The sequence below is a fragment of the Vanellus vanellus genome (genome assembly GCF_965231255.1).
Source record: "Vanellus vanellus genome assembly, chromosome: 1".
Classification (NCBI taxonomy): domain Eukaryota; kingdom Metazoa; phylum Chordata; class Aves; order Charadriiformes; family Charadriidae; genus Vanellus; species Vanellus vanellus.
In genome coordinates this window covers 120,766,240-120,790,690 of record NC_138905.1, presented here as the reverse complement: position 1 = coordinate 120,790,690, position 24,451 = coordinate 120,766,240, and the positions used below count along the sequence as shown (strand labels likewise).

Below are 24,451 nucleotides of genomic sequence, written 5' to 3'. Positions count from 1 at the left end.
TAGTTTAGACTCCCTTTTGACTGCACAGTGGATGTGACATCCCCACCCCCGGGTCAGCAACCCTCTCGGGTCCCCAAGCAGCTGGTGTCTAACTTAGCACAGCGTGCACCAGCCACAGCCATGTGTCAGTAGGTGTAACTCATGCGAAAAGAAAAAAAAGAAAAAAAAAAAAAAAGAAAGGAACTGCTTGTTTTGTCAGAGACACGAGTTGCAAGGAATCATTTATCCGTCGCTGCTTGAAAAACAGCCTTCTTCCAAGTGTGCAGTCAAAAGCCGCACAGACCTCCATCTACTGATTATGTGGAGGAGCCGTGGCAAGGCAAAACACTGCTCAGTCTTTCAGTGCTCTTCTAGTCTTGGGTCTATTTGCTCTATCAGAAGCTTATAAAATTATTTTTGCTGTCAGCATACAGCTCCGAGGCAGTCACTGCTCAAAATAAGGGTGTACGGTTGCTTCTTTCATCCTACTTCATTCCCAGGAGCTTTTGCTCCAGATGTATCAGGGCTCATGGAAGATCCCTTCTGGCTGACCCATATTGCCCAGCAGTTCCCTGGGACAGGGGAAAACCTCCAGCAACAGAAGGAGACTGCTTTAGTGCTCTTTCACACCACTGAAGCAGTACAATGTAGCATTAACACACTGAAGGACCTAGTCCATTAACTTTTAAAATTAGCTTACCAAGGGAGATGGAAATGCTTGTGGGAAAACAAGACATTCAAAGCTTCTTGCAAATCCAAACTGTCCTCCTCTAAAGCCTCATACTTCATCAGTTATACTTGTAGCTTTCTCTCTTAAATATGACAGTGCAAAAAGGCTGCAAAGTGATCTTTCTTCTGCAGTTGCCATCTTAATCTCCATCTTTCTCCTGTTAGCAACAGAGCTGCAAGCTACAGCATTATTCAGGAATTTTGCAGTGTCAGGGCTCTGATTGTGCTCCTTCTTTTGAGATATTTGTTCACAGCAATTTAGTTCACGGTACAACAATAACCCAAACAGCAGCAGGCCTGCCTGATCTGGCTTGAACGTGGCACTGTATGTAGTGGAAATTTGTTGTAGTATTGTTGCTAGGTACTGTAGAAATCATGAAGCTGAATTATACCTTTTAGATATGAATAGCCCAAGTCATGACATCCTCATTACCTTGGGCTTATTTCCTTTGGATGAGTTCTTTTGTTGAAAGTCCATAGGTATTGCCACACTTGTATTCAAAAACATTCATGTGAATCAACAGTCACACGAAAAACTGGAGAAATTCCCCAAAGGTAAGGGATCCTGAAGAGCAACCCCATTTCTATAGACACTTTTGCAACCCACTCCCATCCAGACTGAAACCACTCCCTTCCGAAAGCCAAGAAATGCAGCCGGAAGATACTTTTGACTTTTGTGAAGCTTGGATTGGGCCATCACCTTGTCATTGGACACATCAGCTGGCTAGTTGGCAGCCCATAGAAATGGGATCATGTGCCCAAAAGGCACACATCACAGCTAGAGCAGTCAGTTCACAAGGGGAAAATACCATATTTCTCTTTCTCATTATCAGTCAGGAAGGTGAAAGAAATACTAATCAGCTTCTCCTTCCTTCGCAGTCACACACACACATCGACACACAAACAACCTGGGCCAAGTTCACAAAGGGATTTGTTAAATGAAAGCCTTCATACTTGACCAAACTGTGAGGAATGCTCCCTTAAATACTGGGCTTGAAGCCTGTATTCAATCATGGGAGCAGCGTATGATTAGCTGTGCTTTTATCCCCGTTCTGGCATCTGAGAGGATCATAGGGTTTTTTTACGTTAGTATGTCTGGTGAAATCAGAGCAAACTCTTTGCTCTGTGATTAATAATGTGTTAAGTCACAGTTCCAAATTATTTCAACTTTTCAATGGTTATGGGAACATTTACAAGACTGATGGCTGGACCGTATACTGCCAACAGGCTGAAAGAGCTATCATCTATTACAGGGCTTTCTTGCAGCCAAAACGTGTAATACTACCCTGGTAAACCGTGCAGAAAAAGAATTATGAGGTTTGGTACAGCATTTTCCCAAATTAGAAATCAAGTGAAGCTTTCTGCACTACTAATGTTTTTGTGTGTGGGGAGAGGGAGGAAATGCCATTAAACTTTTCCAAAAATGTAAACCCCAAACATTTCTGTGCTGTGATGGTGCAACAGAGCTTCTCTCATTGTGTTGGATGATTTGCTCCCATCATGCCACAGTATTTTGTGGTGATTTGTTTTTCAGTTTCACCATATGCTTATAATAGCCTGATCTATCCATCATTTCCCAGTTATTTTCTTGTAATGACGTCTTAACTGTCCCGGTGCCTCTCTGAAGTCTGTTAATTGTCTTCTCACTGCTGACAGTTAAATTCTCTTCTCCTCCCCTCATACGACAGAAGTAATTTTCAGTTGATGATAATCAACGTATCTCATTAAGCATTTGAAAAGACTGAGGATTTCCAAGGCTCACGCATCAAGGATTTGCTATTTTGGATATAGGAGAACTGCAAAATCACTGACCTCGGTATCGCTGTACATCTCTGCATATCTGTATGTGTGTGCGTGTGTGTGTACGTGCCACAGCCTCGTGTTATCACAGCACCCGCAGGCAAAAGCTCCATTATTCTGATAGTAGAAATTTGGCATTTGCAATTGAAAGAAAGGGAGAGCTCCACTGTGCAGAGAACAGGAAAAGGCTGAGGAAGCACACTTGTGACTCCAGGAAAACACGGTCACGTTCCATGATATGACCCATCTCATCTGCCTTCTGTTCCCAAAGCAAGCTCTCCAGTTTTGTCATTCATACCCTGCTCTGCTTAAAGCAAAGGAGAGAAACGGTCTTACGAAAGACTTTGAGCTCTGCTGAGACCCTGGTAAGAAGCAGAAGCTAGCCTTGTGTTGAAATTACAGCATCTGAAAAATATGCTGTTCCAAAACATTAGCTCTCCGTTAAAACTGCATCCGTGCTTTAGGCCAAAAAGTCCTCCTGGCTTACATCAAAGGACAGCAGATAGCCAGCATGTCCCCAAATGACTATCAAAATGTATGTATCCTCACCACAGTAGGTGGTTTCTACACACCTTCTATAAGGCCTCAAAACAAGTCACTGTTCTCTGCCTCAAGTTCCCTGGTGGTAAAACAAAAATAACATTTCCCTTCCTTTGAGACTTTCAGATAAAAGGTCACGGGAAATAAGAGCCAATCATTACTATTACTATCCTTTCTGAGTCCCAGTAATTTGTTCTCCGCTGGGCTTCTGGATTCTGATGCAAAATTATTGGCATAATACATTCTGTGCTTGTACTGTTGTATTTGCATTGACCTCTATTTCCAGCAAAATCAGAATAAAATGTAATTTAAAAATTGATAGGAAACACAGGAAGCAAATAATCTGGGTTGTACCGAATGAGTAGCAGCTAATGGTCTATGCACATAGGACCCAGCAGGTGCCAGTTCTGTAGTTTCTTCTTAAAGCAATGTGTAGGGTTTGGGCTTTTTGGGGTGCAGCTACATTTTTCAATTCATTTCCAGTACTCACATGTATGCTGGGAATAAGCAATTGCTTTTTTTTTTTTTTTCTCTCTTTTCTCTTTAGAAATGTGTGATTAAAAAGAAAAAAGAGTCTTCATTCTTCAAGACAGGTCTGTCCGCACTGATCTTAGATTAGCCAGGCAGGAGTTCAGCCTCCACGGGGGGGGGGGGGGGGGGGGGATGGTGATGAACACTTACTCATATCAGGGTGCAGATCCTCAGCTGTACTTTGAGCAGAAGCAAGGGGAAGAAGTCAAGGTGGACCTATCGATCTGTCACCTGTCCCACATGCACCTCCCAGGTTTAGTTAGATAATAAAGTGCCTTGTGCAGAGGTTTTCTTCTTTTATCTCTCTGGTTAAAAAAAAATATCTCTGGCTGGAATAAGTATGAAGTGAAGTCAGTGACAGTGTATTTCATTTGGCAGCCAGGGAAAACTTATGTCATGGTGGGAGGAGAGAGAGAAGGGCTCGCTGCACGGCACAGAGCTGGTTGGATTCGGCATTCTTCTGATGCCCTCTTGAACTCCTCCCAAACTCATCCCTTCCTGCAGCCTGAGTTGTCTCCAAACTCTTATTCCTCCCAGGCATTGTGATTTATACTGTTTGAAGGAAGTACAGCTAGTTTTAAAGCCATTCCCAGGCTCCCCTACTACCCAAGCCTGGTTCACTGCAAGCATGAAGGAAAAAAAGGGATCAGCAAGCTTTCACAGAGATCATGCCAAGTTTTATTTCTCTTTCCCATCCTGGAGGGTAAGCACGCCTTAGGAACACAGCAGGAGCCAGAGGGTGCTGCCTCACAAGCAGACATCTGCTCGATTGCTTGGGACTTAGCAAGGATCCCACGGAGGTGTAAAACTGTGGAGATCTGAGTCAGGTCCGCAGTCTGGAATAGCTATATCCTGCTGGAAGATGCTCCTGGTTTGAACTGCTGCTGACTGAGACCAGAATCTGGCGCTGTGCTTTCCATTTCTTATGGCATACATTATTTAAAACCTCAGGTTAAACACTCGTATGCAATGTTAGAGACAGATCGCTTTAGCCAGCAATGCCTAGGGGTCTTTCCCCCCCCCCCCCGTTGGTTCTCTGAGAGGCAGGATATCGCCAGAGTGAGGGATGTCCAGTTTTAGCCAAGGGCTCATTGTACAAAGCATATACCAATGAAGTGCTCCAAATTAGCAGTGGTCTGGCAGCAGTAACAAAAGCTGCAAAAAAGAGACTGCGTAATTGTGCTTGTCATGAAGAAGAATATAGTCTGCAGCTGGTGTACAGAAATGCCTCGAATCTGTATGGAAGTCAGAAGAAAATCAAGTAAGCTACTAACCTCCAGCTCAAAGAGTTCAGGAAGGTATCACCCTCAAATACTACATTCCTGCCACAAACACACAGCATCCTGGTGGTGTCTCATCTGCCTGCCCACCCAAACATTTCAAAAGTAACTTTTGCAATAATCTCTCAACAATATTTTCCTGGCATTGCTTCTTTTTTCTTGGTTTATACAGATGCACGCTTCAACATCTTTGTAAGCTATCTCTTCTGGTAGAAGAGTGCCACCTCATGACTGATACAGAGGAATGAAACAACCCACAGCGGTAAAGCTGAAAGCACTCAAGTGCCCGCGGCCAGGGAGGACCAGAACAGCCCACCCATCACCACAATACCCTGAGACAAACACTCCTTTGCCAAACAAGTGCTTTGTGATCGTTGTTCCAGGAGGAAAAGCCTAGCACCTTGGCTGAACCACAGCCCATCTTCAGTGGTGAACTGAAATTAATCACTCAGGAGACATGGGCAACATTATGCAGGCCGTTATACAAGGTGCTTCTTGCTTCAAAAGGCCAGTCTTTTTGTTTCAGACTCCTCTGCACTGTCTTAGGTACCTCTTCTCTGGGAAGGATGAGTGTGAGCACCCTCTTTTCCTTGCTTCTTCGGACAGCTTCCACATACCTAGCCACCTCTTCTCAAGCTCACTATTTTTTCCTTACTAAACCAACTGATTTTTCTCACCAGCCGAGACAAATATTGTCAAACTAAGGAGAATTGTCCTAATGTCTTTGCTACTTCTGTGAATGAGGTGCATGTGTCAAAGAAACTCAGAATTTCTCTGCTCTATCACCAGTTGAATTGTTCATGGCAAAATCAGACACAGCGTGTTCTCATGGACGGATTTGTTTATGCTCCTCCCAGAAACAATTAGTTTCAATATTTACAACATATGAACAAGGAACAGAGCAAAATAACTCTTTACTTCTTTTTTTCCCCCCTTTTAAATATATTCAGACACTGAGGAAAGTGCCAGATGGAAAAGGCTAGATCTTGAAGTGTGTTGCTCCTATTTTTTTCCCAGAATAGAAATATCAGGGGAGTAGTACTGAAGTTTTCCTAAAATCCCAACTCTACTGCTGCTATTCTCCTGTATTGGACTCATTGCTAAATGCTAGGCAGTAATTAAAGATCAGAATCAGCTTCTTCCTCATCACCTCAAATAAAAGCAAAGTCAATTAAAACCAAGTGAAGCATTCTTTTTTCTAAAATGGTCATTGATCTACTAGCAGGTATATTAATAACACCTATTATGAGACAGGATGCCAAGCAGCTAAAATATGGATACAAATTTTGACATAACTTGAATATTAAACAGTGTTTCAAAAGGGAAAGATTTTGCATCTCATTCCCTGAGGCAGCCAGTTTTTGCTCAGTCCTGCATTTCAGAAATATGCTGCTAAAGTTGTCAGATAGCCAATATTATTAATCTGAAAGCATCAACTTAATAAGTCTCATCCTATGAACAGAAAAAAAAGAAAAAAATTCAAAACCCACTTGCAATTCCGTGGGAGGATTTTAACAGCACAGATGATTTTCTTTGCATAACTGCTAGAAGGCCTGCAAAAGTTCATCAGAAATCAGAGCTGCATGAAGTCTATGATTGTCTGATTCTTTTGTTATGATAAAGATAACAATAGCTGAATCAATAAATCTAATTTAAAATTTAATTAAAGATTATTGTTATGACAGATGAATTTTTAAGCTTTCCGTGTTGAACAGTTTCCCTTTAAAAGATTTTTATAAAGGAGTTGACCAATCAAACTAAATAACAGCATGAACAAACCTTTGGTTGCTTAAACTCTCTCCCCTTAAGAAAATGAAAGGGTATGAGGTCTGTTATCCAAACACATCATTTGAAATACTGACAAAACTAGCCCAGATATTCCTCCTCCTCCTGGAACAGATAAGTTAGCTCTGGGCCACGTACAGTGTGGGGGTCATTCAGACAGGACCACAGCACTGAGCCCCTTCAGCTCTTACGCTGAACACTGTAAAACTGGTCTCTGGTGAGACCCCACCTGGAGCACTGCGTCCAGCTCTGGAGCCCTCAGCACAGGAATGACATGGACGTAGGGGAGCAAGTCCAGAGGAGGGCCACAATGATGATGAGAGGGCTGGAGCACTTGTCCTATGAGGACAGGCTGAGACAGTTGGGGTTGTTCAGCCTGAAGAAGAAAAGACTCCAGGGAGGCCTTATAGCAGTCTTCCAGTAATTAATGGGGACCTACAGGAAAGATGGGAACAAACTTTTTAACAGGGCTTAGGTAATGGCTTTAAACTAAAAGAGGGTAGATTTAGACTAGATATAAGGAAGAAAGTTTTTACAATGCAAGTTGTGAAACACTGGAACAGGTTCCCCAGAAAGGTGGCAGATGCCCCATCCCTAGAAACATTCAAGGTCGGGTTGGACAGGGATCTGAGCAACCTGATCTAATTGAAGATATCCCTGCTCCTTGCAGACTGGGGTTGGACTAGATGACCTTTAAAGGTCCCTTCCAACCCAAACTATTGTATGATTCTATGAAAACCAGGCACATGCTTCAATGTATCTGATCAAAACTTCTCCACCTGCCAAAGGCTATACTGCCAAGAGGTCACAGGAACAAGGAGCAGGGCTAGAGGCAGGACCATGCTTAAGCCACCAGAAAGAAGAGAGGAGGAGCTTCCAGCTGAATTAAGCACAAGCCTGTCCACCATCGCCAAAGGGCAACACCTTGAAGGAGCTGAGGTTCATCCAAATGCCCAGAGAAAGGGATAGTTGCTTGGTTGCTTGGTTAAAGAACCAGAATGCAGCTGTACTATTATTAGCCAGTGCTACAGAGCTGGACCGATCCGGCTCTCACACATCCCCATGCCCAGCTGCTTTTTGTAGGCTGACATGTGATAAAAGCTGGCCTTCTCACATGGTAGCTATGACAGTTTCAGTGAAGTCGTCAGGATTTAGAGCTTTCTTCTGAAAACCATGGAGCACCTCTACACCAGTCCTCTTGGTACTCTTTTGGGTGAAATATAAATCAAAAATATCATCTCTGAAACTGAGATATCTTTAGAAAAACTGATTTCTTCAAGTTGTCTCTTCTAAAAGCAAGTACCACCTACCCACGTTTAGCCTGTTTTCCAGCCCACCTAAAAGGATGCACTGTTATGAAATTGCCCAGGCAACCCCACTAAAATGTTTTGCTGCTTACCAAAAATCCAAGTGATCTTAGATAGAATATAATTTCTCTTTATTTATGTTGCATTTCCAAACATCACTTCGCACCAGCATCTGCCTGGCAGAAACAAGTGCTTTATCCTGAACTCTCTTTCATCTCCTCCTCCAGTTTCACAACAGCTAAACCAAGCTTCAGCACTGCCATTAGCCACAAACCTAGAAACAACCACCAGAATACTTTGTGGGTGATTCACAGGTTTTGTTGTCAAAAAGCTAGTGATCTTCCTCATTTCCTGAATTTTGCAGCATGCCAAGCTGCGTGTTCACACTGTTTTGTCTTTAATCCTGGGTTCACAAACATTCCCGGAGTAAAATGTGACATTTTTCTAACAAGCTCTAAGTCAGTAAAGTTCAGGATAGAGCAAACCTTGGATGTTCTGTTCTCTTTGTAAGCAGCATTTTGAGAAGAGAAACAAAAGCCATCCAAACATGCAGACTCAAGATACGTGTTTAAGAAGCCTGCCCAGCAAGAGGTGAAATAGATCACACATATATTTTAATTAAATGTTTATCTCACAGCCATGACAGCACGAGAGTGCAGCAGGTACAAACCCTTACAGAAAATGCTTCTTTCACAGCAAGCGTCGTCCCAGCTAAAGGGGGTTTTCTCCCAGCCATCCCTTGGCATTAATGCTAATGTGGGATTTCAGCAATGCCCAAACATGTCTTGTTTAGTCTCGGTCCCCATTACTACTGTGTGCTAAATACATGGTCCTCAAGAGGGTTGCAGATGCTATGCATTGTGTGGCATAGAGCCAATACAGCAATCAGCTATATTTTTCCACGAAAGATTGGCCATCTTAGACAAGCTCTTATATAAACAATGCTTCTACCTCTTTCCAAGGCCAAATGGCATTCAGGGTCTATATTCTCAGCAGCTTGAGCAGGCAACCTGCAGAGCTTCCAGCTCTACGAATGCCGTCCCTGGGCATTGCGCGGGGAGGCTTGCTGCAGGTGCGTCCCAGCGATCGCATCTTGCAGTGTTAGCCCGAACATTTTGGAGAAGAAGCAGTTCCCATACAAACTGCATATCAAAGCTGGTGTTTTCAAAATGACATAGGGTTTTATCAAACTGTGAAGCTTAGAAGAGTTAGAGGAAGCGTTTTTTTGTCTTCATTTCCTACCTGCGATTTATATCTGTCCCTTTCCCATCTTCTTCCCAATTCCCTTCCCATTTATATCTGTTTTCTGGCCCATCTTCTTCCCCATTCCCTTCCCCAGCAAGGAGTGGAGAGAGAGGAACCTGCTTCTGAGGCACTGATCTCATTTAGCCTTTGGGTTTACACAGGACAGATAAGAAAATTCTTCCCCAGGATGAGTAATGCAGCAGCTCAGGCAGTTCCTTCTTCACCTTTCTTTATCCAAAACTAGATTTTCCATGGCCCTCCACCCCTTCATAAAAGGTGAGGGAAAGGGCAGGGGACTCCGAGCCCATGGAGGAAAAGGAACTCCCTTTAGCTTCTCTCAGCCTGAGATCATGCTGCAGGAAGCCAGATGTGGCACAGCATAGCTTCACATCAGTGTGCAGCTGTGTCCCCTCCCCATCCTCTCCTCTCCTGGTGATTTTATGAGATGTTTGTCCCCGGTAGCAGTGAATCTAGTGACTGGAGAGAGACTATAAAAGAGACTAAGCCCAAAGTGCTTTCAAAGGCCAAGGTAACCAAACTGGAATATTTGTGTGAACTATGTATTTCCTGAGGTTTTCTGGTATAAGGATTAAAGATGTTGCTTATGAATGTGGAAGAGAAATGGGAAGCCAAATGGAACTCATGCAAAGGCTGTGTAACTCTTGCTGGCTGCTCATCCTCTCTGTTATGGAAGCAACCAAGCAAGAGAGGTGCATAGGTCCAAAAACATCAACAGGACTATTAGCCTTAACGTACTGCCAGGGGTCTTCTCCACACCCCCTGCCACCTGGGATCCTCTCTGCTCCATGCTGTACCTCCACCCTGATGGGTTCAGGTTGCGCTGCTTAGCGAAAAATCCTGCCAAGACCCTTCTCCGGCGAGGCAGCAGCAGGTGGCTCAGCTGGAGCCTGGTGCCTCTGCTGCCTGCTCCCGGCTCTTTGTCAGGGAATCGTGGAACAGGCTGCCTGCGCACCGCGCCAGAGGAGAGCATCTCATCTGCAGGCCAGAATTCAGGAGGAAGCCCATGGATCAATAGCAATGTATTTTAAAAGGTCAGGACGGGTCTTCTGTTTACTCAGCACTTCTCATTTTGAAAGCAGAGCCACTGAAGATAAAACTGTGTACCGCAGCTTCTTTAAAACAAAATTCCCTTATATCCTCCTGTGCGGGTATCCGCCAGGAGAAAAGAAGCACTTGCATGGTGCTGATTGGATGTCTGAGAAACCACCGAATCTATAAATGTATCCCAACAGTCAAACACAGAGTAGGGTACAAAATCCTGGTACTTCATGTTCCGGCTCCACCGAATTGAGTCTCCCGTTTCCAAGGACTCCAAGTGCCAGTTCTGGAACAAGATTCTCTCTCTGGTCAGACACTGCGTTATTTGATATATTAAATTTCCACAGATTTAGTCGTCAGAAAAATGTAATCATCATCCATTTAAAAAAGCACAGCTGAAAAAATGATTAAAATTCATACACATCAGGCAGCTTGATTTGCTGGGCATGGCCTGAATATAAGGCTAAATGAAGGTTAAATATTGGCTGAATAGTAATTGTACCATGTCTTTGAGAAACTGTTTATTCAGAATGTATATGGTACCGTTAGCTAAAAGCAGCAACACATTTGAGATTGAAGCAGACAAGCTTTTCTGCCTTATGCATGTTCCATTTCTCAGACTAAGCTACATGCAGTCAGAAAGCAAGAAACTAGACACAAAATACTCAATGAAGTATATTTAATTCCTGATAGGAGAAATATTAACCAAGTAAATCAAACATTTCTAACTCAGCATTTTTCCATGGGAAAATATCATTTCACTGGCATTGAAATCTCCTACTGGCGGGAAAAATGTGCATTTTTTTAATATTTTGAAAAAGACTGAAACATGGCCACCTTTTTCTAATTAAGATGCTGCATTGTACAATATATCACATTTGCAGAAGTCAGAATGAAAACAGAATGCTTTGACTGATCCAAGTCAGAATTTGTTTAACTAACTTAAGAATTCTTAGCTTTAAGAATTTAACTTCATATCAATTCCATTTTTTTTATACTTGTTATTCGTTTTCATCTTGTTCAGAAATAAATAGATTTGGGAGTGCCAGAAAGCCCCGCTCACTTGACGTTGTGGCTTCTCACCAGCTCAGTTGCCTATGCGTATTCACCTCTTGTGCAAACGTGACCTAATAATACCTTCTCCCACGGAGGGTGTGATTTTATTACTGTTAGTGGTGGTCAGGTCAGCTGCTCCAGCCCACTCCGTGGCAACTTGCATTTTCTGATGTGGAGCTTGTCCCTGGTCCCGTCATCAGCTGTGAGACGAAGGCAGCAGCTACCACAAAGACCTCTCATCAGAATTCACAGATAGGCATTAGATCAAAGCTATAAAATTTCAAATATAGTGATGAGCTTCTTTGTCTGATTAAATAAGAAATACAAAAATAGAAATAGCAAATTACTTAATTTACAGAAAAAAAAAAAACAAACACCAGTTTTAACGTTAAAATGGAAAAGGAAAAAAAAAAAAAAAAAGCAATGAAATTTAATTTCTTATATTCTTATGGGATAAAAAATCTGTCCCAACCCCTTCCTCTCCCACTCACACACACAGCCCCTGGACCAGGGCCAGCAGTGGCCATGCTGCAACATAGCTTGGACATGCAGAAGACATGCACACCGTCCATAACCCACAATGCGAGGAAGTCATGCACAGGTTCCCAGCAAAGATACCCTGAAAATGCTCACAGGCACCTGTCCATTTTTTACTCCTTTCAAGAGCTTTAGTTATTGCTCAGGATGAGATAAGCATCCAATTTCCAGGTGTGTTCTGAATGAAATTATCAGAACCCCTGGGAATTTCCCACTGCTAGCTCTGAAAGAAAGGTTATATGTATTTATTGGGTTTTTACTCAAATAAAACTGAAAAAACCACTGATTTCTTGTCAGATGTACATAAATACAAAAAGGAGGGTGAGAATATCTTACCAGAGCACAGTATTTGCAACTTTTTCCAGCAATAACCACTGATGTTGTGGGCTTTACAAGAAGTGGTGAATTCAGGATACAATATGACTTTGGTTGGTTGGTTGGTTTTAGTTTGATTAAGAAGAACTGATTAACTAATATGGAATGTTTCTGACAATAACTTGGTGGCACTATGAAAATTTTATTCTAAATCTCTGTCCTTCTTTGAGGCAATCATTTTCACACCAGGGAGAAAACTTTTGTACAAATTTGACAGTGAAAGTCTAGGTGAGGAAGAGAATATACTGCAGGCACATCTACTTCCTTTAAATCTCAGCATGTCCCTTGTGGCACGCCAATAAAGCAGACCCAGCAAAGCTAGGTAATTTGCCAAAGCCCGCACAATATCTGCAGGAGAAACAAGATATCAATCAGGAGTTCCCGACTCCTAGCCTTTTGCTTGTTTTTAATAGCATACATGGCTTTCTCATTCTCCTTAACATCTAAAAATAGCAGACTGACAAATCTTGCATCAAATATATTTGAGACCAAAAGGTCATCCGGGCAGAGACCATAACGATACTTAAGGAACAGAGGAGCAATGCTCAGATACAAACCTAGAAAGTCACTGTAGCTATTTTAAGCACCATTCTGGTGCACATTCATTTAATTACTTCAATATCAGTGCCGTTATCATAGTGTTTAAGTAAAATTCTCTCATTTTCTCACCCTTGCCCCAGGCAAGGTGCAAAAGTCAGCTCTAACGCTACCGGTAAGCGTCTCCCCCTCTTCATAATTCCTACAGTAAACTGGTTTCATCATGAGCACTGACACAGAGGCTAAAGGAACTAATTTCAAAGGGTAGTGAAATTCCTACGTTTGGCTGTGTTTTTAAAAATTTCTTCTCATACAAATGAACTTTTGATAAAGGAGATCAAAATCTCTACAGTGATATCTCAGCAAAGGAAATTATGAGTAAACACAGGGTGAAAGTAATTTAATAGGAGCATCGCACGTGCACGTGGAAGTCTCAGCTCCCAGCTGGAGACCCCAGACCAAATTCTGTGAGTGAGTGAAACTCCACTCACCCCAGAAATGGGGACAGCATTGTTTTCTGTGCACACAAGTTCTCTGCTGTTGAGGTCTTACTCCAAACCGAACTGTGAAGCAAACTGCCCATCCAATGATTGAAAACAGGTCATTCTTACGGGATACCCTATTCGATTTTTGCAGCGGAAAGTCTGCCCCGTTCTGCTAACTCCCAGCAGAAAATTGACAAACCTGTCAGCCAAAAACACGCAGTCAGTAATGGGCTGTAATTCTTGCCCCTCTCATTTCATTTACAATCCTTTTTTTATCACAGGAGTGGAATTTGAAAATAAAAAGTCCTGTTGCAATAAAGATGGCCCCAAGTAAAACAAAAGCTGAATGAGGCTGTCTCTATGTATAATCTGCAGTAGCCTGACCTAGAACTGAAAATCGCTGTATTTTGGCTCAAACATGTTTGATTCCGTGATTCCGAAGTACCCTTTTCCCCCTAACTTTTTTATAGCGTTTTATTCTTGATGGCTCCCATCACAAAGTGAAATAATATATGATACAACATATTATTGTGTAGGCTACCATGAAACCTTAAATTAACTGTGCTGTGAGGAAATGCATCAAGTCACTCTGGGTCACCACACCAAACCCTTGTAGCACCGTAAGACAGTGCGAAGCATAAGCCTAAATAGCAGTAGACAGCATGAACAAACTGTATTCTCAAAATAACTGCACAGGGCAACTTTTCAAGAGTAATGAATCTGGAGGTGACATCAACTTTGTTATTAATTCTAATCAGTCAAAGGTGGGGTTGTAACCTTACCCGCATATCGGCAACAGCTTCAGGGAATTATTCTGTCATTTTCGTAGACTTCATGGTGCAAACATTAAGCTTGATAAAGCCTTTCATCCTAGCTGCAAGAAAAATTGCTGATGGGGTGCACTGAAATAGTGTCCACGCTCCCAGTCAGGCAGAGGGAGCCACCGAAGCCCATGCTCTGGAGAGGAACAGCCCACATGTTATCAGGAGCCAGACCATGGTCCCACCTTCTTGTTGAAGCAAACAGGACATAATATCACGGAGGTGACCAAGCCCTCTACAGCCTAACCTGTGGGCAGATGCTCAACACCCCCACCCCAGCACAGGTACTTTGTGGCAGGAGCTCAGCTGTGTGTCAAATTCAACGCAGACAGAAAGTGGCTTATCAGGCTGGCTCCTGATTTAATTGTTGATTCCGGGTACACAGAGCTAATCCCAGCACTGCCAGCAGGACTTTTTTCTTCCCATTTGAAGACAGAATGATAAATATATTGCCACGTTAGCTTGGCTGTCTCAAAAGAAAAATAGTCTCCTTCACCAAATCTCCATAATTTAGTTAACTTCCTCCAATATAACAAAGACCAAAATTCAGCTTGCAATTCTGCCTGTGTAGTTCTGACCCAGGACTGGGGACAGGGGAGGGATAGGAATGGTATCCACTGTGGTGTGTGTCTTACACAGAGAAGTGGCATCTCTTATGACGCTGGTTACAGTCCACAAAGCTCTAACTGAACATTAAACATAATAAAAAAAGCCCACAATGAAGTAAAGTGGCAATTAATTTCACTTCTTAGGTAACTTGCCCAGCAATCAAGTATTTGCACAACACTTGGTCGTGATTCCGTAGCCTGTGCAAACATAAAACAAACAGACCGAAAAGCTGTCATCAAGACCTAACTGAAAGCTGGTCAATATACAAAGGCTCATTACCTCTCATTAAAAATGTTTTGAATTTAAAGGAGTGAGAACAGCAGTTAAAGGCACCATCAGAGGTCTCACCAGCACATAAAATACCGTATGCAGCCAGGCGAACGGGTGCAAGCACCAAGCCCACCACACTGCAGCCTAATCCTGAAGCTGCCGTCCCCCCAAACCAGGCAGCAGGGACAGACAGTGCAGGGACCCATGTAGCCACCACCTTGGGATGGGACAGGATGGGATGGGATGGGATGGGATGGGATGGGATGGGATGGGATGGGATGGGATGGGATGGCACAGGTTCCTCCGTCACCTCCCACTGCCCCAGGTTCGCTCCGTGCCCATCACTGCAGAGCCTGAAAGTCCAGCCTCAAGGTTTTCATTGGGCTCCAACGCTCCTTCCCAAATAGACCGTTCCTTCCACTTATAGTTTTAATTAATTTAGAATGAATTATTTGGGTCTCTTAATTTCCTGGCTTATTTTGAAAAAGTCCAATTAATGGTGAGCTAAGTAGCTCCAAAGGCTTCCCAGCTCTCATCTGCCCCGAAGGAATCCAATTAGAATAAGACACTAGTCAAAATGTCAAACCACAATTGTTTTTAAAGTCATTGTGCAACAGATCTATGGCTACAAGTAAACCACACAATTACTGAATAAATCACGCAATACTTGGAAACCTAAAGCCTAAGACACCCTCACTCAAGATGCAGCCTCCCTTGACAACCAAGAGCATGTTCGGGACTTACAGCAAACAATAAAAGTCGTATTTCCTTTTACAGGACAATTAAAACCAAGGAGTATAATGAAATGTGTAAATTAGACCATAAGACGTGATAAGGGCTGACATACAGGAAAGACAGTCCAGAAGCTCCGCTGACTGTGGAGTTGAAGGACTTCTGAGGCAGCACAGGCAGAGGCTGGTAAAGCTGCACCATGTAGAACTGCAGAAATCTCTCTGTTCTGCTTCCAGAGCCACGCGGGCGCACCGGCAATCACTTCAAGGGTCTCCACAACAGTGGCACACTTTAATTTGGAATCCTTGCGATCCACTTACCAATTTTTTCTGTATTAGCTTTCTCAAACCTTTAGAGAGCACAGTAAGGTCTCTCTCATACACACATCCTCACTAGATAAAGTCTTTTTCTTGATTTCAACTTATTTGCTTGAAAAATACGAACTCTTTCAAAACTCTGAAAGTATTTTGTCTAGCTCTGGAAAAGGAACAGGCATTAAGTCATTGTCGAATGGGAGACTCAATTAAAAACTGAGACAGGTCAAAACTTCAGATGAGGGTTTGTTTTTAATGAGCTGTAACTCTAACGTAATTCAATTAATCTTCTTGACTTCTGCAGAAAATTGCCCCCCTCTTTCCCGCCAGTCAAATGAATTTTTCCACTCAAAGCAGCAGGATTCCTGAGCGCTTGGTCTGAGGACAGGAAGGTAACACTGTTTCAAAGGGACTTTTTTTTTATTTAACCTCATTGCCCTTCTAATGAAAATACCAGGTTTCCCACTCACTTCGAAGTTAAATTTCAGCAGCAGAGAAAGGGATCAGAAACACGTGTCTTAGGATCGGTACTCTCCTTTGGGGAAACCCATCCAGGAGTCCTTGGTCTCGGCATACCTCCAAGGAGCAGCAAAGGAGCTGGTAGGAGACCAGCCCAGAGGGTGCCTGAGACAGCATGGAGGGCACCACGACAGCACTGGTTGCTGCTGGTCCTCTCTGCCCCCGGTCTGCTGATACCTCCCTCCTGGGGCAGGGAGATGCTATCTTCTGTGTCTGCCCAGAAGAGCACTGCAGAAAACAAATGACCCTTTGGGGAAGCTGCTGCACGACTAGTGCGTTTCTCATACGCAGAGTGCTCTGTGAGCTGCCAGGTTCCTCTCCCTCTGCCATTTTGTGGGAAAGAAGATCTCCTTTAGACTAAAAATCACACAGGAAATGATTTTGTCATATGGGTTTCGTATCCTTCCACCCTTCCCACCTGTGAAACGAACAGAAAAATGGTAAGACCTTTTTATTTCCGTTTGTGCATTACTTGAGAATTGAAATGCAAGCATGTCTTGTCCTGCAAAACAAAGGCTTCAGTATTTCTGTCAGGCATAAGGGAAGAGAAATTAAGATCAGTAAGCACAGTAGAAGTACGGTCCCGTTTCTGCCTGGCTGTAGCAGGTAGGTACAGTGCAGCAGTTTTCACGCTAAGGCGTTCCCTGACAGTCGTCCCTCCGTAGGGTCTGAGGCACTGCAGCAAGCGGAGGCAAACGCTGGAGAAGGGATGAAGTACCACAGTGTGGTAGCAGCTGGTAAATGTCTTTCTAAACATAATGTTAAACGTGAAAAAGACAGAGTACCGAGAAACAGCAGTTTTCACCTCATCAAAAGCAAGCTATCTCCGCTTGAAGAGGAGGCGCGAGAGAACGAGGGCAGAATTATCAGCACAGCCCTGAAAAAGACCAGAGACATTAAACTGCAAATGTTTGCTCTTCCCGAGACTCTCCATGTGACTTTATATGATTCCAGCAGTGCAGAGAATCAACATGCGTTTCTATGGACTGCCACTTGTGCCCCCCAAATTAAACATTTTTTTTGAGTTGCTTATGATTACCTTCTAAATAACTGACGTGTGACAGGCTTGTCCAGGAGTTATGTAACTTTATTTACTAAGTATTCAACATGTACTGTTCCACTGAAATTTTCTTACTAATACATACCTAATGATATGCAAATAATTAAAGGAAAACTGTCACATTCTCTTCACGTACCCCCATTTTGTTGGCAGCATGTTGTTGCCTCTTAAATTCACCTCTCCTGACTTTTTTTCTGGTCAGCTGGGTTCCCCCTTCCACTCCTGAGCATTGGTATTTTATTGTAGGCCTTCCCTGAGTTGTCTGTCTCAGATGGGGCAGATTCCCCAAGTCACAGGTCCCTGCTACGGCCAGGTGTTTCTTCACCCAGAGGACACTCTAGACTACACTTTGAGCTTGGAACAGCCACCTCTCTCTGTGCCTCTTAACAAAGCACAGTATCTTACAGATTTTTTTGCCCTAGAGCAGCTCTCAGAGTGATGTTCAGCAGAGCTGTGAAGGGAAGGTAACAAAGTTAGTCCCAGCTATATGAATGCGACACCACATGCTGTCACAATGTCCTCCTTCAGGAGTTTTGCTGATGTTTGTGCATTGGTCACCAGCCCAAACCTCAAAGCAGCGTAACTAAAAGGTGGCTGCAACCTTTAGGGGAACCAAGTCAACCCACGGATTGCAGGCTCAGGGGTCAGCTCCAGCAGAGAAAAGCTTTTGTGTAAGTTCTTCAGTTAACCTGGGCAAGTGCTGAACGTGGCAGCATGGGTTTGGTACATGCCAGGGAATCAAAGGATGGCACGATGCAAGTCACGTATGCTCTCAATAAGCCATCTGAGACTCGTCAGCAGGTGAGTTACTTGTTGATGAAATCCAGGAAGAAGAACTGCATTTAATAAAGAAATGTTAATCTTTGTTCACAGACTTGCCACTTGTTATTATACACATGCACAGAAGGAAAGGGCATCAAATAGGTTACGCATTGTAAAATTGCTTTTTCAGCTCAACCTCATATGATGTCAAACCTATTTCTTTTCTGGCATATGTCTTTTTGCAAACAGTTCTCTACCTGTGTCAATAAATAATCAAGGATTTGGGAAAGCAGTGGGTCCTTATTACAGCACTTACTCCTTCTCTGTTACAGGAATGACCTGCCAAGCTCGAAGTTCATACATTACGAGTGAGATCCTATGGGGTTACCGTTTCACCCCTGTCCTCACTCTGGAGGATGGATTTTATGAAGTTGACTACAACAGTTTTCACGAAACATATGAGACCAACACACCAGTTTACAGTGCCAAAGAGCTGGCAGAGATGGCCAGCCGAGCAGAACTACCCCTGACGTGGTCTGTTTCCAGCAAGCTGGACCAGCATGCTGAGCTGGAAACTGAAGAGGAAGAAAAGAATCAAGAAGACCAAAATGAAAGAAACGGCGATGTGGCCAACTTGGAGAATGAGTCCAAAGTGTAGAACCACTGGAGGTGTAAGGGCCACACCACCTCCTTTATCTTCCCCTTCTTTGCTCCCCCTTTTTTCTCCAACTAGCCTTTTTTTTTTTTTCTTCCTTGTTATTCTTAATTCCAGGAAAATAATTACTTAAGATGAGAAATATCTACCTGTCCGATTTAAACTCAAGAGATTCACAGACTAAGCAAAGGCGTGGGTTAAAGCTGCAATACCCATTATTGATGGTGGAATCTCGATCCCCGCCCTGGTAATGACTGCTGGCTGCTTCGGCACATCTCTGAGTCCAGAACTCCAGGTTTATTCACATCAACAACAAAAAAAAAAAAAAACAAAAGTAATGGGAATATATACACGAGGGATGTAAAAGGAAAGACAAATTAATGCTCATCAAAGCAATGGGCCTTGGCTTCAGTTTTTATGTATTTCAGGACAGTTTCACAAACTGGGTGACTCTATGAAATGGGCCTTGCAGCTTTAAAATGAAGGTGAGCAGAGGGATCTGCAATCCAACACAATACTGTACATATGCCTTATGTAATTACTTTCTCTTTACATTTAGTAATAAACACCGCATGTACAAAAGTACTGTAGTAAAGAACTTTAAATAATGTACATAGATGTGTAATTAATGTAGGTTTAGAAACAGAGTTCTAGAAATACTGGGATGCAAAAACTAACTACCCGTCGAGTAGGCATTTCTCTTCAAATATTTGGAGTGTTTTGTATTGATTTTTTTCCCCTATACCTACGGCTCTTCTAGTGCATGACATTTTCTTCAGTGTACCAGACTGGCAGCTATTTAGAGTACCTCACTGTTTGCCAAACAGATCGTTTCACTGACTCTAAAAAGCCATAAGTCTGGGAGAGGGCAGGGTAGAGAAATTGTAACATAATTACTGATATACTGTGAAAATGTTTACAAATAAGGCAAACCTTTCCTGGTTATTTTTTTGGCCGTCCAACCTAAAATTTAGGCTGTGGCAAACTCACAGCAAAACAGAATTTCCTGTATACTCTTAATATAATGAGCATGTTTCATGTGGAGATATTATCCTTTATGTGCAATATCTAGGGAAACTTCTCCCTTCTCCCCACCCAAACCATGGGATTTCAGTGGAGTAGTTTGCTACACAAACAGCACAAGCCATTGAAAACCAAATGTTGCACCTTAGCAAGTAGATTTGAGCTACTCAGCTGGGAAGGAAACAGCTGGATCTCATCTCAAGCTGTAATCAATAAAATTCATTTGTTGACAGCGCCGGTGCTTGGCCGGTCCTGCAGAGTCACGGATGGTGCGACACCCCTGGGGACACGCTTCAACAGGGTTTCTCAGCTAAACACATGGCCCCTGCCACCCGTGCTCAGGAGAGTGGTTCCCTAACAACTTTCTTCACCTTAGGTTAGCTCCTTGCCTGTTGTAAATCTGTGTAAATCCTGTACATTCCGACTTGACAACTTTAAAATTAACGGGGCAGCGACACACTGCATTGCTTACAAGGCAACGCTCACGTGAGTCGGGGAGATGATGTGCACGGTCACAGCGTCACGGACACGCTCCCGGAGGGGCTGCTCACACGGTGCGGCATTGCCCAGTGCTAAGGAGCACACAGTCAGGCCCAGCGTGCATAAAATACTACCTGTTGAGAAGAGCATTGCTTTCGGTGGGCCTTCGCTCAGGCCCATCAAGAACAGCATAGCTGTCAGCAAAGGAGAAGAAGCTGCAGCCTTAATTTTGTTTTATTACGCCTGCCTACTGCAGAAAGGAAGAATACACTGAAGGGAATCTGAAGCATTTTTGTACAGAAACATTTATGTCAAAATAGAAGAGAAAAAAAAAATAACCTCAGGAGAAACTTAGTGGGCAGGTGGAAATTTTGCACTGTGATATAGCTTTCACATTAATTTCACATCGATTCTTGATTTTTTTTGCTGATACAACTGCCCCTTGCTAATTTTCACAGTGTGTGGCTGATCAGTGAGGTTTCTGCAGGTCCTCCAGCTGTCCTTCACGCTGAGGTGGGCAGCGTAGGGTGTGGGGAAAGGGTTGCGCACCAGGGACAGACTGGCAGATGAGACTGGATGGAAAGAGGTTTTTGTTTCAGCTCTGAACGGTCTCTCTAGAAGGCTTTCCCAAAGCAGCGTGATGTAAGGAACGGTGCAGAATATGGATTTTTGTTCCCTCCACCCGGGCTGGCTGATTCTGCCGACTCGGTAAAGGTTACTTACACTCAACTTTTGTGAAATAACAATAATTTTTCTGCAGACCTTTCAAAGCTTGTTCTTCTGCCCCAGCATCAGCAGCTGCCGAGCGCTCCAGTTCATCCATCACACACACACACACACGCACACAGAGAGACCCCCGTAAGGCTATGCATGAGGAGTACTGAGCGTTTTTAAGGAAGGGTGGCTCCCCAGCTCCGCTGGAAGAGAGAAGCCTTAGAGCAGAGGAGCCGGGGGGAGCGTGGCGTCGGTAGCGATGGGGCACCCGCGTGTGTCAGTCCTAGCAAAAGGCGCATGAGCTGAAAGCAAAGCATCCCTCTGAGGATAAACCTGCTTTTTGCTCTTGTAATTTACTGGGCCACCCTATTATTCATTGCTGCAGTTTAACAAAAGTTTGCATTAATTAGAACAGCAGCTCAGGGCCCTAATTAAACCTTTTTTGTGTCCTTCAGCACAAAAAAAAAAATAGACTTTCCGCCACTGGGGCATGCGCATGTGTAAGCTATATTTTTGTGAATAGGGCACTTAAAGCTTAAGGTGTGTGTGTTCGTCTCTTTCTCTCTCTCCCCCTGTATTTTATTGTCTTTGGTATTAATGTAGTATGGACTGTAAAGTTTATGAAATCTCATTTTTGTAACATAAGCTTAAAAAAAAAAAGAAGCCTCCAAAGCTTTCAATGGGGAAGCTTCACGTAAACTTTGTACTAGAATGTCCCTATCAAACACCTCTATTTTTCTACAATGATTGATTAAGCAGTTTAACAATGTATTTTGTGTCAATGATTTCAACTGAACTGGTAAAAAAAAACAATTAAGAATTGAATGCTGTTAATTAACAATGGATTTTCAAGCCGTATATACTGAGTGGTGTTTTCATTAACAGTGAATAACTTAACCTGGGAACTTCATCTCCTAATCCAAAACAATACACTATGAAATAGCAGTGCCCTGTGGGAATATTTTTGGCAAATCACATTGAAGGAACATGAATAATGCAACATTTTAATATACTTGACTACATAATTAATCAAGACCCATTACATCTCTATATACTTCACTAATACCTTTTGATGTCTTTTTCTTAGAGTATCTTGTGATTTCCAGGAGCAAAAGAATTTGCAGAGATAAATGTGAGTTCTCGGTAATCTATTGCAGCTCTCAATTCCTTCTTCCAATGAACAGAAATGCCACAGAGGTGCTTTGTACAGACCTCATGCACAGTGTTCCACAGTCCTCTCTGTCTCCTTCTCACATATTTTTTCTTTCTTTCATTAACTTTTTTTTTTTTTTTACTAACACACTAATTGTTTCTCCCTTGCCCAAGTTTCCGAACCAGATCTTTCAGGTGTTGATAATAGACACAGACATACTGCTTTTAATGGAGCAACACAAATTTATACCAGGCGAGAATTTGACCTTCAGCAAATACTTGAAGCTCTGCCTTATTATTTTGCAGCAAATACCATCTTACCAACATTAAAATAAACTTCAGAAATTATTTCAAAATAGGCATCAAAAAAGCAAACATTCTCTCAGCAGTATATAGCTGTTATGATCTAGATCTTCGCCCTACAAAACCATAGTCATTGGCATTGATGTGAGCCACCCCAACAAATTTAACTTCTGTGGTCAAAGTCGAACGTCTGTTTCTACAAAGGGCCCTGCTGCAAGCGCACAGGTACCTGCAGCATATGCAGAGAGGACTGCACAGCCCTGAGGCAGAGGTCTGCGTGTCTCTTGCACGGCAGAGGAAGGAGGTGGCCTGCCAGAGAGGGGTCCCCAGCAGGCAGCTGTCCAGCCAGGTGGGACCAGATGCTGGCAAATACAAGAGCAAAACACTTGACGGATGGTTTGAAGGTGACAAGAACAGGCTCTGGATTTAACCCTGGTGCACAGTGGTGCCTAGATCTGGGGTTGCCCATATTCCTCTGCTGGAGGACAAGAGGAAACTTGGGCCTTTCAAAACCAGGGAGGAAATCCCTCTTCTCTTTTCAGCCACAGGGCAGAAGTTCCCATTTGCGCAGCTGCACGGTGTTGGGCTACTTAGGAGAGGGGAGACATGGATTCAGTGCTGTCTTCAGCCCAGGAGCTTGAAAGCCACATCCCACTTCTCCCAAGAAACTAACCCTGCCGTAACAGCAATGGCAGAGCCACAGGACCTATGCCAAGGGCTGACTGGCATTTGAATTCTCCTGCAAGCCCAAAGAAACTTTAAATCGTAGAATGGTTTAGGTTGGAAGGGACCTTGAAGATCATCGAGTTCCAACCTCTCTGCCACAGGCAGGGACACCTCCCACTAGCTCAAATCCTTGGGTTTTTAACAGAAAAATGGAAAATTCCTCATTGCCTGGGACCATAACAGCTTCCATCCTATCGATCAGGGTGGTCCCTGGCTAAATGGCAGACCTCAGGCTGGGGAAGGAATGGTGTTCAGGTTTCTCACGTCCTGAGCCAGCGCAGCCAGCAGTCAGCTGTTATCTGCAGAGGTGCAGCACCACGGCCTTCCCCTATGTTCCTGAATGCAAACAGCTACCACATCTCCTAGGAGAGCAAATCCCACAAGGCCTGGGTTTGGTGTGCTCTGAACACCATCCACCAGACCAGCCTCGCTGGGAGGTGGAGGGAAGCCAAGTTGTTTTAGCTCACTCCAACTTTGCTGTCAGATGGGTACGGCATGAGAGGATGCATGATGTTACGCCCAGAAACCCTGGCCAGCAGGAGGAAAGGGTATCTGGGACTCCTGTCTTTCGCAGATTTGAATTTAAACAAGTGGTGAATTTATACTACTTCCTCAGGTTTTGATGTGGATGCGAAATACAGGCTCAACGCTGAAAACATAATTTGTCTGTATAGCAATTTGAGGGGTCGGGCACCTCAGGTAGGACATTTCTAAGCAGCTACCACCAGAGCTTCTGACTGTGAAACATAAACTTTTCAATATTATGGTACCCTCTGTCCATGAAAATATCTTTCTTTCCAGAATATCAGCCTCCCTAACAGCCACGTTACCTCACTCAGACACTTTTTAGGCTATAAATCATGCTGTTTGGAACCACGTGTCAGGAAAGCAGGCATAAATTTGGGCTTTGTGCTGTAAATAATTCTTAAAGACAAGACCTGAAAGCTGTTATTATTATTCATAGTAAATGATGCTATTTTATGCTTCCTGAGTGATTTTAAACCTCTAGGATTTGGATTTTTGGAGGGGAGGGGTGGTATTAGACATTCCAGGGCATGCTTCATTT

At 43.3% G+C, this 24,451-nt stretch overlaps 1 protein-coding gene across 1 annotated transcript in view; it reads left to right on the top strand.

Annotated features, from left to right (window-relative positions):
- KCNJ6 (potassium inwardly rectifying channel subfamily J member 6) overlaps window positions 1–18,990 on the top strand; it is a gene marked incomplete at both ends in the record, with an annotated part of 115,360 nt that extends 96,370 nt beyond the window's left edge. Inside the window, one exon of the mRNA XM_082488596.1 lies at window positions 18,665–18,990. Coding sequence (XP_082344722.1) covers window positions 18,665–18,990 — 326 coding nt within the window. The remainder of the gene's footprint in view (window positions 1–18,664) is intronic.
- Window positions 18,991–24,451: the final 5,461 nt, after the last annotated feature.